Source organism: Quercus lobata, chromosome 4 (genome assembly GCF_001633185.2).
Source record: "Quercus lobata isolate SW786 chromosome 4, ValleyOak3.0 Primary Assembly, whole genome shotgun sequence".
Classification (NCBI taxonomy): domain Eukaryota; kingdom Viridiplantae; phylum Streptophyta; class Magnoliopsida; order Fagales; family Fagaceae; genus Quercus; species Quercus lobata.
The window spans coordinates 8,368,256-8,382,066 of record NC_044907.1 but is presented as its reverse complement, the minus strand read 5'-3'; the positions used below and the strand labels follow the sequence as shown (position 1 = coordinate 8,382,066).

At 36.0% G+C, this 13,811-nt stretch overlaps 3 protein-coding genes across 3 annotated transcripts in view; all 3 read right to left on the bottom strand.

Moving 5' to 3' along the window:
* The window catches only part of LOC115986501 (putative disease resistance protein RGA4), a 60,380-nt gene that overhangs the window by 7,917 nt on the left and 38,652 nt on the right, over positions 1 to 13,811 (bottom strand). The window lies entirely within an intron of this gene.
* LOC115984505 lies at positions 635 to 1,144 on the bottom strand. The gene has a single exon (XM_031107526.1). It carries the CDS (start codon positions 1,142 to 1,144, stop codon positions 635 to 637), a length of 510 nt encoding a protein of 169 aa, XP_030963386.1.
* LOC115984504 lies at positions 2,186 to 2,623 on the bottom strand. Its single transcript, XM_031107525.1, has one exon. It carries the CDS (start codon positions 2,621 to 2,623, stop codon positions 2,186 to 2,188), a length of 438 nt encoding a protein of 145 aa, XP_030963385.1.

The window sequence follows — 13,811 nt, the reverse complement described above, 5'->3', positions numbered from 1 at the left end:
ACTTGATTTCACAATTTTAATTGGCACGATTTTCACTTGTATGTCCTGTACAGACGGTGAGTATTTATCACTACTTATTATAAGAGGCAAAGATGTGACTTTCGGGAAAAAAAAAACATTACTGGTTTTTGTCATGTCTTTGGATTCACCTCTAATAGTAAGGAGGGTGTATATTGCTCATCCAACCCACGTTAAATAAACAAAGGCAATCCTACGTAACATGGAGATTGACTACAAACCCACTGGCACTGTGGTTTGTTTTTGAATTGCAAGGGTGATAGCAGTCATCTAGAATCCTGTTTCAACATAAATAAGGACATAAACAACTCCTTTTATAGAACATATATGCAACTTCTATAAATTGCAAAACTGAATGTGATATTTGTTTGAATTTATGTGAGTGCTGTTATATGTTAATCATATCAAGGTTAATGTGATTGTTTATGGTAATTGCATATCTGTGAATTATTTGCTTCTCTTTAACTGGAACCCTTTTTTTTTTTCCATTATATGAAACTATTGGATTGTTTGGTAATTTGGCAGTGTAATCTACTATTTCATAAATACCATTAGACGGTCAAGCATTTTTTTTTTTTTTTTGGAGGATCAATACGATGAAATTTTATTAGAAAAACTACAGATCTGAAAGTACAAAAGGAATCACATCCGGTGGAACATGCTCCATCCAGACTAACAATGGAAATGCAAATCTTGCTCTCTTTGCTAAGGCATGAGCCACACAATTATCCTGCCTCCTAATATGAGAGAAAGAGAAAGTTCGAAGCGAACCGGAAATAGACATTATGTCTTTCACATACTGACCAATTGCGGAGTGACCCACATCACCTGACTTCAATGCCTTGTAGACACTCTCTGAGTCTCCTTCAAATATTGACTGTGCCATGCCCAATTCAACAATGAACTGGACAGCCCTTCTTGCAGCTAGGATTTCCACCAACTCCACTGTGCCGGGGTAAGGTATTTTTTCTGAAAGTGCAGCAAGTACTTCGCCATTTCCGTTTCGCACCACCACACCTATCCCTGCCTCTCCCGCCTCTTCAAAAATTGCTCCATCATAGTTGGTTTTATACCCCTCGCCCAATGGTGGACTCCACTTCGTTGCAATCGCAGGGGACTTAGCCATTTTTTCCGGAAATTTCAACTGGAACGCCGCGAGATACTGAGCTGCTGCATTGAAAATTCTGCTCTTGTCCAAATTGGGTTCTTGGAGCCGTATTTTGTTCCGACGATTCCAAACAAACCAAGCCACTACCGCAAATAGTTCCAGCCTCTGCTTTTGTACTCCAATCAGACTAATCAGTTCCTATACTTCATTAATATTCAGATACTCTGTTCTAACCCCGCTGAAACAGGGGAGCCAAACTTCTTTCAATTCATCACAATTCCATATTGCATGGAGGGTGGTCTCTTGAGCAGAAAGACAGGCGCCACATCTTGTGTCTTCAAGGATTTTTCTTTTCTTCAAATTCACTTTTGTAGGTAGTGCGTCGGAGCAAACTCGCCAAAGAAAAGTTTTAATTTTGTTTGGCACCCGTAACTTCCATAGACGTTTCCAGAAGGCTTTCTGGATTGAGGCATCCGACGCCGATGCTTCCAACATATTTTCCTTTTCACACAGCTGCTTGTACCCAGATTTCATTGAATACTCCCCATTTGTACAGCCCGGCCATATTAACACATCCCGCTGGTTTGTCAAGCACAAAGGAATGGTCATTATGCGTTGGGCTTCAAAGGAGAGGAAATGTTGAGTTACTAAGTTCTGGTCCCAAGTTCCTGTGTCATGGGATATAAGAGCCGACACCTTGGCCCCTTCTAACTTAGGTACCCGTGGAGAAACTATTTTGGATGACCCTCCGCCTGGAAGCCAATTGTCACAGTACAGACTTATATTGTTGCCATCACCAATTCTCCATTTCATTCCTCCAGAAATTACCTTCCTGGCTTTCATGATACTTTGCCATGCATATGACCCCGATGAAGTTGTGGCTTCCAAAACCGAACCATTTGGAAAATATTTGGCCTTGAAGACACGGAAGAAGAGAGAGTTCTGATCCCGTAGTAGCCTCCATACCTGTTTAGCTAGCATAGCATCGTTGAATTTTTCCAGGTCCTTGAATCCCATGCCTCCCTCCACCTTTGGTTTGCAAAGAATTCCCCATTTTTTCTAATGGATCTTTCTTTGTTCCCCCTTCTGCCCCCAATAGAATTTTCGGATCATAGCCTCAATCTCATTGCATAAGCTCACCGGTAATTTGAAGCAGCTCATTGCAAAGGATGGAATTGCTTGCACTACCGCCTTCAATAGGGTTTCTCTACCCGCTTGGGATAATAGTTTTTCTCTCCACCCTTGTATCTTATTCCAAACCCTTTCCTTTATGTATCTTAGACTCTCCTTTTTATTCCTTCCTACCACCGCCGGCAAGCCAAGATATTTTTCATACTCTTTTACTTCCGGAACCCCCAAGAAATCTGAAATCTCTTGTCTTCTTGCAACATTTATTGCCTTGCTAAAAAATATAGAGGTTTTCTCCCGGTTGAGCTTTTGACCTGAAGCACGTTCATATAAGGATAGAATGGCTTGGATTTCATGTAAGTCCGACATGGTAGCTCTACAGAACACCAAGCTATCATCTGCAAAAAATAAATGTGAGATTTTTAGGCCATTTTTGCATAAAGAAAAGCCCCTTATTTTGTTATTATGGGCTGCCCTTTGAAGCAACCTATTCAACCCCTCCGAGCATAGCAAAAAGAGATAGGGTGATAAGGGGTCGCCTTGTCTAATTCCCCTAGTAGGTCTTATATCTCCCTTTGGCTCTCCGTTCACCAAAATCGAATAAGACACAGTGCTAATACACTAAAAAATAAGAGACCTCCACTTTTCACAAAAGCCCATCTTCTCCATGATCATCATCAAAAACTTCCATTCAACTCTGTCATACGCCTTACTCATATCTAACTTCATAGCCATAAAGCCATTCTTTTTAGATTTTTGTGATTTCATATGATGTAGGGTTTCAAAGGCCACCAATATATTATCAGATATAGCTTTACTAGATTGAAAGGCAGTTTGAGATTCCGAAATAACACATGGTAATAATTTCTTAAGTCTATTTGCAAGGACTTTAGAAATAATCTTGTAAAGAGTATTACAAAGGGCTATAGGGCGGAATTCAGAAACTTTTACCGGGCTCTTCACCTTCGGAATGAGTGTGATGAAGGTTCGATTGATGGAAGAAGGGATCGTACCAGAATTAAGGCAAGTTAGGATTGCCTCTGTCACATCCTCACCTACAGTTGGCCAAAATTGTTGGAAGAATACTGGAGGCATCCCATCCGGACCAGGTGCTTTTAGAGGATCCATCTGCTTTATGGCTAATTCCACTTCACTTCTTTGATAGGGGGTAGCAAGTTCATCATTCATCTCTTCTGTAATCACCAATGGAGTTGCTTCTAAAGCTTCCTCAATCAAATCCGGAGAGGATGAGGTAAATAAGTTGGTGTAGAATGCTATCAATATATTTGCTATCTCCCCTTCTTTTTCACACCTTTCCCCAACCAGATTTTCGATCACTTCAATTCTGTTTCTTCGATATCTATGTGTAGCTTGGCTATGGAAAAATCTAGTGTTTCCATCCCCTTCATGTAACCATAGGGTGCGTGATCTTTGCCGCCACATTTTTTCCTCCTTAGATAGAAGATCATTGATCTCCCTCTTAAGCCGAAATAACCTACCCATGGATTTCCCAACAATAGCTGCATCTTCAGCCTTACGTAGCTGCACCTTTTTTTCCTTTAATTGCCGAGTTATATTTCCAATAGCCATCCTACTCCACCATGTTAGTTTGGATTGACAGCGCCCTATTTTGCCTTCAACCCGAGCCATGGCATGCCCAGTGGTTTCGTGTACCCATGCATCTTCAACTACGTCCTTGCATCCTGCTTCCCCCATCCACATGTGTTCAAACCGCCATGGTTTTTGACGGATTTTTGGTATCCCATTCAAACAGATAAGGATAGGTTTATGGTCCGATGAACCACACTCCAAGTGCATCACTTTAGTGGCAGGAAATTTTTCAATCCACTCCATCGTTGCTATCGCTCTATCTAGTCTTTCCCAAATAGTGAAACCATCCGGATGGCCATTACACCATGTGTATTTTCCTCCCACAAAACCAAGGTCTCTAAACCCACACTCATTAAGGACATCCCTAAAATCACCCATTTGTCTTTCAGGCCTCAATCTTCCTCCTTTTTTTTCATGACTGCGTGTAATTTCATTGAAATCACCTGCACACAACCAAGGGATCGCATTCCTATTCTTTAATCTCCGTAGGCAAGTCCATGATGTATGATGATTCTGTGTTTCTGGCTCCCCATAAAACCCCGTAAACCTCCATTCATCCTCCTTCCCAATGTTCAAAATGCCATCGATATGGTTTAGAGAAAAGGTGCCTAAAGAAAAATCGACATCCTGTTTCCAAAAAATTACAATACCTCCTCCTCGTGTTTCCCGACATACTTCGATCATACCACCAAGTTTCAACTTCACACGTATCTCTTCTAGCCTTGCTTTATCAAGCCATGTTTCGGCTAAGAACACGACTGAGGGATCTTGTGCCCGGATCAAATCCCCAAGCACCCGTTCTGTCTGGAGGTTCCGAAGCCCCCTACAGTTCCAACATAGTAGATTCATTGCTCTTGGCGGGGCTGACACTCAGCCTCCACCACTGGTAAATTCGTTTTGCTCTTCGAAAGAGCCAACCTTCTTTTCTTCTGCCCCTCACACCCATCCACTTCCATGAAAGACCGTTTGATGCTATGGCCACTCCCTCCTTTTCCTTCATCATTCAAATCTTTAGCCTTCCTACTTATCCTTATCCATGTTCTGGTAGAATTCTGCTCACTGCGTGCACTGCCAGAAATTTTTCCACACACTACGGGTTGGAGTATTTCCTTAGTAATATTAGGGTTTTCACTTATGTTTGGCACGTGCTCAGCACCCTTTTCAGTTTCAAACCCAGCGCCGCTTTCATTTTTTCCCTCCTTCTTATATGGAGCGTCCAGATCAGCCCCTTTATTAGCATCAATAAATCCCCTTATTTCATCCCCTGAAATTCCGATCCCATTTAATTCTCTGTCTATCTCTAATATCTGCTCATCCAATAACGATCCTTTAATTCCGTGATTATCTCCCTTAGCCGTTTCAGCACTTAATGAATCTGGTGCAATCACTGAGCCCATAATTTGCTCCTCTGTTTCTTCTGTAACTGTCTCCGCCCCCTGCACTGGTTTTGTAACGTTTGCCCCTGTTCCTGACGCCGACGATGAATAATTCCCAGGCACCGGTTTGGTTGGTTTTCCCTGCTTTCCTTTTTTATCTTCATAAAACCCCGGCACCACCACCACTGTCTTGCGACTCGCCGGAGCGAAGGCTGCTCTAATCCACGCTCCATACACCCGATCGTTATCTTTAAGCGTGCCTTCACTCTCCAGCCATTTGTCACAATCTTTGTCCGAGTGATCCAAACACCCACACCAGTAGCATATGTTAGGGAGACGTTCATATTTGAATGTCACCCAATGATCATCACCGGCTTCTATGGATAGAACTCGTCCCTTGCAAAGACGTAGAGAAATATCCACTCGCACCCGAACACGGAAAAAACTGCCTCGGTCAACCTCCCTATCACTCGCATTGCGATCCACTGTCCCCATTGTATCACATAAATCCTCAGCTACTCCCTTGTTCAAGAAACCCATCTGAATGTTGTGGACTTGCACCCAAAGCAACACCGTATTTAATGGCATTTCATGTACTGGGACTGCCTTGTCCAGTTTCTGTAGAACGACCAAATGTCTATCAAAGCTCCATGGTTCGCTTGCCAAGATTTTTTCGACCTCCTCCGGATTATCAAACACAAATAACAGAATGTGGTCCTCGACGCAACGGACCTTAAACCCGTTCCGTGAGCGCCAAAGTGGACTGAAAGTTCTGATAACAGCATCAGTATTCAAAGCTCTCTTCGTTAGGAATTTTGCCACTATTGTATGCTCATGTGATGCTCTATCCCTTTTCACTGCTAATTTACCTCCTTCCCTATCGTTTAGCGATAAGTTTCGCCAGTTGTTCATAAGATTGTCCATCCTAGCTATTAGTGTTTCCCAAACCCCAAAACAAACAGACCCCACTAGCCCTACAAGTAACTCTGTTACCTTAGGGAACAAACTTCTACCAAAAAGGAACAGCTAATTCTACTGACAAAGAGATAAGAGTTCAAAGTCTCCCTTCTCTATTGCCAGAGAAACTTTTTGAGAAGCCCCCATCAAGCATCATTTGTCAATTGTTTCCCTCACCTGTTTTCATGTTTTCCTTGGCTATGATTCTAAAGTTGTCAATAAATATGTTGTTACCAAAACGCTTGGTGGGAGTGTTAGATTGCCCTTAGAAAAATAGACTTTGCGTCATTTATATGAGGAGTGCTACATCGTCAACAGTTGAATGCACACACTTGACAAAGAATTATTTATATTTTTCCCTACTAACATTTTTTCTCGTTCTAACTAGAATTTAGAACATCTCTATGTTTATATGCAAGATGTAAAAAAAAAATAAATAAATAAATTCTCCTTATTTTGTATGGAAAGGGGGATGTTGAAGAAACCAGACCTTTTTATAAGATTAATGGTTCTCAACTGCAAATAATAAATTCTTTGAAAATAATAGAGAAATGACATCCACTTCCACTATCATCTAAGACATTGCATTTCGTATAGTTTCGGTTTGTACATTTGAAAATAATAAATTCTATTTTAGGTTCATACATTTTGGTGTTATATTTTTTTAGTTCCCCATTACTAGTATATCTCTCTCTTACAATTTTGGTTTGATTTTTTTTTTTTTTTGAGTGAATACTTGATTATTTTGGAAGTAAAAATTTGAGTTTATATCAAAACACAATCTTGGCTATGCTAATTACAAATCTACATTCAGTCCATTTCGGTCCACTTCGTCTATTCGGTCCAGTTCGGTCTACTTTAGTCCACTTCCATCAATTCAGTCCAATCGCTCCATTTGGTTCACTTCAGTCAATTCGGTCTACTTTGGTATATTCCTTTTAATTTGGTCCATTCAGTCCAATTTAGTCTATTCGGTCTAATTTCATCCACTTCAGTCTAATTTGGTACATTTGATCTATTTCAGATCACTTCAATCCAATTCGATGTACCTACTTAAGAATGAGAAAATAAAAGTTTGGGTTAAGGGTACTATCAATTATCTAAGTAATGTAAATTGTAATTATAGGATAAGTTTTTGTTATCATAATAATCTCCTTAAGAGAATGAAAATTTGAATAATAACTTTAAAATTTAAAAAATTTAATTGTACCAAAAGAAATTAGGGAAATATAATGCATAATAACAATAGTTTGAAGGATATGGACCATTTCAAAAAAGAATAATATCAATAAAAAAACATAAAAAATGATAAAATTATATATTTGTAAAAATAGAGTGATGAAAATTACTTTTTTAAATTGTTTATTTTTAGGGAGAACAAATTATGTACAATAAAATTTAAAAAATAAATTATACATATTCAGTATAAGTTTGTTATGAGTTTTGATTATCATAATAATCTCGTTTAAGTGAATAAAGAATTTGTATAATTTATTTAAATAAAAATCACACACACGCACGCACGCACACACACATTTTTTTATTTATTTCGCTTGAAGGTACAATCAAACTCATGCAATTCATTTAAAAACAGTTACTTTAAAACAAATGAGTAACGACCCTAAAGATTATATCTGTATATTCATAACCTTCATGTTTAAAAAAACTTTCACTTAAATTTAACCAAACCAAAGTGGTTTGAAATGCTACATTAATGTGGCTCAACAAAAATATAGCAACAATAAATATTATGTTTAAGATTTTAGATATTACGTATTTGAGATATATATATTAATGAGCTTAGATTTAGAATAGGTGTTCTTAACCCAAATATGTCTTTTCCCTATATGTAAGTACACAAAAATGGACCAAAGTGAACCAAAATGGACCAAATTGGGCCGAATAGGATTGAAGTTGACCTTATAAGAATGAATGAACAGATTAGGACCAAAGTAGATGTAATGGACCGAATAGGAACAAAAAGGACCGACTAAGACAAAGGTGGACCGAAGTAGACCGAGTAGGACCAAAGTGAACATAATGGACCGAATAGGTCGAATGTGGACCGAATAAAAATAAAGTGTATAGAATGGGCCGAATAGGACCAAATTGAACCGAATGTCCCGAATAGGACTGAAGTAGACTAAAATTGATAGAATGGACCGAATAAGACCAATATAGACCGAATAGGACTGAAGTGAACTAACTGGACCAAAAAGGACCTAAATTGACCGAATAGAACCAAAGTGGACCAAATAGGACTTTTGAATATTTATCTTTTTTATTGCATTTTCAGGGCTCATATTTTTAATTTCTAATGTATTTTTTGTATTTTTTAATTCAAAACTAAAGAGTTTAGCCTAAATATAATAAAATTTCATACTTTTCAACGCAAAAATTAAGGAAAAAAATAAATTTTTTAGCTAAACTTAAAAAGGAAAATACAAAAAGAATCAATTTAAGACCTAATTAGTGTTTAATTTTTAGGAAGAACAAATTATTTTCAATAAATTTTAGAAAACAAATTATACATTATATTACAGTTACAAAATAATTATTTATCTCATGCATCGTGTGGGTCTATGACTAGTATAGGTAAAATTAAACCCTAATTCTAATTGGCACAGGAAACCCTAATTGTCCTTATTACAAAAATAACGTTTCTTCCAAATATTAAAATACTAATAGCCTAATAAACTAATAGGACCTAAAAAATAAAATATAATTGACATGCAAAGATTAATAAGACTAAATTAAAATAAAAATCCTGTGTCTCCCGCATCAATTCTCCAGACATTTTTAGTCAAGTATTAATTAAGAACTTCCTCACCAAAAAAAAAAAAAAAAAGAACTTAAATACCATGCTTTTTCGGAGAGAGTTTCAAAAAGATTTGAAAAATCTATTGGTAATGCGTAAAACAAACCGAATAAAATGATGATATAGCATCATACTAAAATTTAATCTTCAAAAGTATCTTATAAGTTTTCTTTGATGGCTACTTATGTATAATAGCAGAAGAAATTTTTTGTGCAGTTAATATGAATGTTTCATAATTTAGTTTGGGTTCAGTACATAAGTTTAGCATCCGTCTGTCATTAATATCATTGAAAGGAAAAGTTTCTGTGCATGTATCTAAAATTGGTAATTGGACAAAAGCCCATTTTCACCAAAAAGATTCTTACAAAGCTCCATTGGGAAAGGGTTGTCTTATGCTTGAAGTGGTTTAGATCCCTTTTGAAAACCAGGATGACGATTATATAGTCCCATAACATTCTTCCAACTACAGAAGTAGTGACAAACATTGAAAAATAATCATAGCCATCTAGGGCTTTAAATTGTGAGAGTAGGCCATCACGCCTAACCTCGTAATTCTTTGTAATTCTTTGTGTTCTCTCTTTCTTCTCTTCCTTCCGTGTCTTTTTTCTATTCGCTTCAAGTTATTTAACAAGTAATTGGAAAATGTTCATATGCTTTTCCCATGTCGATGGTGCAAAGAGCACAAAAACGCACTTCCCAAACATATGATTACTATTGTGACAAAACAATTCTAGAGTACAACTTTTTAAGGGCAAAATGCACTAACCTCCCTTAAAATTTCAGGAAATGGCATTTTCCCCCAAACGTTTCAGAAATAATGAGAAAGTGAATAATGATGTTATGAAGCATATGTCAAGGCAAATAATGAGATATAAAAGAAAATAAAATATTATAATTATATTGTAGCATGATTACTAATTCTATGATTCACATGGTTACAGAGTAGAAATCATTAAACTGAGAATCATGCTCGAAGGCCACAATATTCCTGTGAATCAACCATCCAACGGATGAACTATAAACATCAAACATCTAACTCAATAAATAAATAAATAAATCAGCCCTTACAACAAAATTTAGCATTATTACTTGATGATGTATACAAATATTAAATCCCTCAAGGATTTGGACAAAAAATCTATAGGTTAAGTTCAGCTGTATGACCAGTCACCACCTCTCTACCCATTGACCACTTGGACTGCATTATGCCCAAACTGAAATAAAGTTCTCAGTATTTAATTGTTGGGCTTTAATTTTTGTTGGCTTGCCACAAAGGACTTAGGCCCAATCCATTTGACCAGACTTCTCACATTCTCAGTAGATCAAAAAGAACATTGTTACCAACCACAATATTTAAGCACCCAAGATGGTCGATCTTACTATTTCCGAAATTTATCACTGCATTGATTTTATGTTAATACAGATTCACAAACAACTTTCGGTCATTTTTATAAAATCGTTCATTTTCTTTTCAGACTGTCTTTATCTTATATAAAAAATAATACAGAAATTCAGGAAGTTAATATATTTCTTCTCAAAACATAGAGAGTGAGAGGACAGATGGAGAAGACGGCATACTTGCCCCTGTTTGACTATTGGGCTCTTATATTTTTGGGCTTGCTAACATGGGCTCAGGCCCAATCCATTTTACAAGCCTTTTCCCATCTCATCCATCCACTCCTATATTTTTAGCTCATTTTCTGAAATTCAAAAACAAACTTTGGCTACGCTGCTAAATGGTAAAATGTAATTAGTAGACAGTAAATGACTACAAAATCAAATATTTGAATTTGCAAACATCTAATGAAGTATCTCTCTAAAAAAATTCGATTGCATTGAAAGTCGAATTACAAGATTTGGCATACATGTATAGAAACTCACCTAATTTTCCTTATCATTAATTCATGTACTAAGATGTGCCTATAGAGATTGATCCACCAAAATTCTTCATCTTCTACAGTATTAGTAGCTGCAAAGAACATGTAATTGCAAAAGCCAACAAATATAAGAAGACAAAATTGCATGTTCTAATAATTATGAAAACTAATATGTAACCTGTGCACTTGTCAATTGTCGTGCTCCCTATGGGTTATTTTATATTTTATTTTATTTATTATTTTTGTCAAAATATGTAAAATTCCTTAAGTCATAGGATTAACTAAAAATAATGATAAAATTCTATTAGTAAGATATAGGCAAAAATGCAAAATTGACCCTTTAACTTTCAGTCTTTTTCATTTCAGTTTTGTCATTTCAATCCTCTAACTTTCAATTGTTATCAATTTAGTACTCTGTTAAACTCCAGTTATGTCTTGCCGTTAATTGAGCTAAAACGACGTTGTTTTGACTTTTTTTTTTTTTTAAAAAAAATTCCTGTCAAAAAAAAAATTGTAATTTAAAAAAAAAAAATTAATTGATATTAAAAAATAAATAAATAAAACGCGGGCACCCAAATCACTCACTGAAATTTACATCTCACAACCTTACCTTCCCAAACACCAAAATCCCCTCCCACCCTTATCTCCACCATTCCTTTCTCAGCTTTCCGACTCTGCCCTCTGTCTCTACCACCACAACTCCTCCTTCTCTTCCTCCGATAACTGGCGATGGGACTCACTCCTCAAGAGTGCAATCAAGACCTTCGATTCTTTCTTCAATCCTCGCCTGAACGATCTTCACAGAGACGCCGAAATTGCCACCACTGACGACGAAGAGAAATGATGCGAAGAAGAAGACTGGAATTGGGATCACTGGCGAAAGCATTTCGACGAAATCGACTCCCAAGAGTGACTCGTCTCTATCTAGAAGGTATAGAGGTTTTTCATTTTTGGGTTCTTTACATTTTCTAATTTGTTTTATTTTATTTTAATTTTGTTTTTCCATATTTGGTTCCATTTCTTGTTAGTAATTTGACCATTAATAAGTGCGCGTTATGTTAATATCAGTGAGTGATTTGGGTGTGGAATGATTTACAAGCTTTTTCAATGAGTGATTTGGGTGTGGAATGATTCTTCGGGTTTTTTTGTTTTGTTTTTTTAATACCAGTTTTTTTAAAATTTTCTTTAAATTCCGAAATTTATTAAAAAAAAAAAAAAAAAAGACAAAACAATATCGTTTTGGCTCAATTAATGGCAGGACATAACTGGAATTTAACGGAGAATCAAATTGACAACAATTGAAAGTTAGAGAACTAAATGACAAAATTGAAAGTTAAAAGGTTGAAATGAAAAAAACTGAAAATTAAAGGGTTAGTTTTGCAATTTTACCTAAGATATAACAAAGATAAGTATATAGGGTGATAATTTTAGAGCACTCTATTGTCCACTAGAATTGATGGTAGAATTAGGACCAACTATCATTAAAAGCTTAAACAAAATGTTAATGACAAAACTATCAAATTATATAACTCCTAAATTGACAATTACTACTCAATTACCATTAATCTAATGGGTACAACATTTTTTAGTATTGCATTTCAAATGCTAGAGGACAACATTGCTATAGGATGTGACAATATGCCCTTTAGGATGAGATCCTCTCTCATTGAATTTTCTAATTCCTTCCAATTTTTATTTAATGTGACATTTTAAAATTAAATAAATAACACATGTTATCCAGTCAGAGGTGGGAGAGAATTGAATGATTCAATTAGAGGGAATCTTTTTCCACCCTTATAATATTTTTCTTTATACACTTGGTTGAGTGGATTTTAGGGAGTATGGAAAAGAGTAGAGAAAAAATGATAATTTTGTGTATTTGGTTAGGAGAGAAAACTGATGGGGTCTAGAAGTTTCCACCAATTTTCTCTCTTCACCCACCAAAAAGTAATCTCCCCCAAAATCAGGAGACTACCATTTTGGACAAATTTGTCCCCCACACTCTTTTTTTTTCATGCTTTTCTGTTTCATTTTTTTCTTCTCCTCTTTCCTTCTTCTTTTTTTTTTTTTTTTTTTTTTCTTCCTCTTTTATTTCATCTCTGGGCAACGATTTTTCTACTTCCTATTTTTTTATTTTTCCTTTTTTTAGTATATGTTTTTCCTTTTTATTTTTATCCTTTAATTTTCCTAAATCATATATACCTATGTTTGGCAACCCAAATTTTAAAAAATCCGGGACAACTCCAGAAATAAATAATATATTGAAATTTTGTTTGTGTTTGTGTAGTAAAGGAAGAAAAAAAAAAAAAAAAAAAAAAAAAAAAAAAAAAAAAAAAACCCAGAAATATTAACCCAGTATCAACTATCAATTTCTGAATAAAGAAACTCTATGCTTTCAAGTGCATCACAAAATAAAAAAATAAAAAAAACCAAAAAATCACAACTGCGTTAAATTAGAAAAATCTTACTGATATACTTCCATTGAGATAGTTGACTTTACATCTCTCTGTTCTTCCAAGCCACCGCTAACCAAAACTGCACATGCCATGGAAGAGTTGCAGAAAAAAAAAAGAAAAAAAAAATCCCTAATAGAATTCAGAGAATGAATTTGAAAAAAGAAGAAAGAAGAAAATGACAACATCAACAAAAGAATATACGAATCTGAAAAATACAAAGCAAAAAAAAAAAAAAAAAAACCTTTCGCAGTGAGACTGGCATGACAGTGGGCAGCGGCCCTTAAATTTCTCTCCTTGTGTGGACTCTTGCTGGTGAAAATCCTAAATTTTCTCAGCAACCGAAAAGAGGGTAAGAATCCTAAATTCGCGAATAGAAAAATGTTGACAATGAAGAGTCGTGGTTTGGTTTGGCGGGTCTGTATCTATCTCTTCGGTTTCTTTGAATTTTGCAATTTGGGCGGG

What these genes read in the sequence shown, in the direction of transcription:
- LOC115984505 (XM_031107526.1), bottom strand. Translation starts at nt 1,144, where the DNA reads ATGGCTAAGTCCCCTGCGATTGCAACGAAGTGGAGTCCACCATTGGGC.
- LOC115984504 (XM_031107525.1), bottom strand. Translation starts at nt 2,623, where the DNA reads ATGTCGGACTTACATGAAATCCAAGCCATTCTATCCTTATATGAACGT.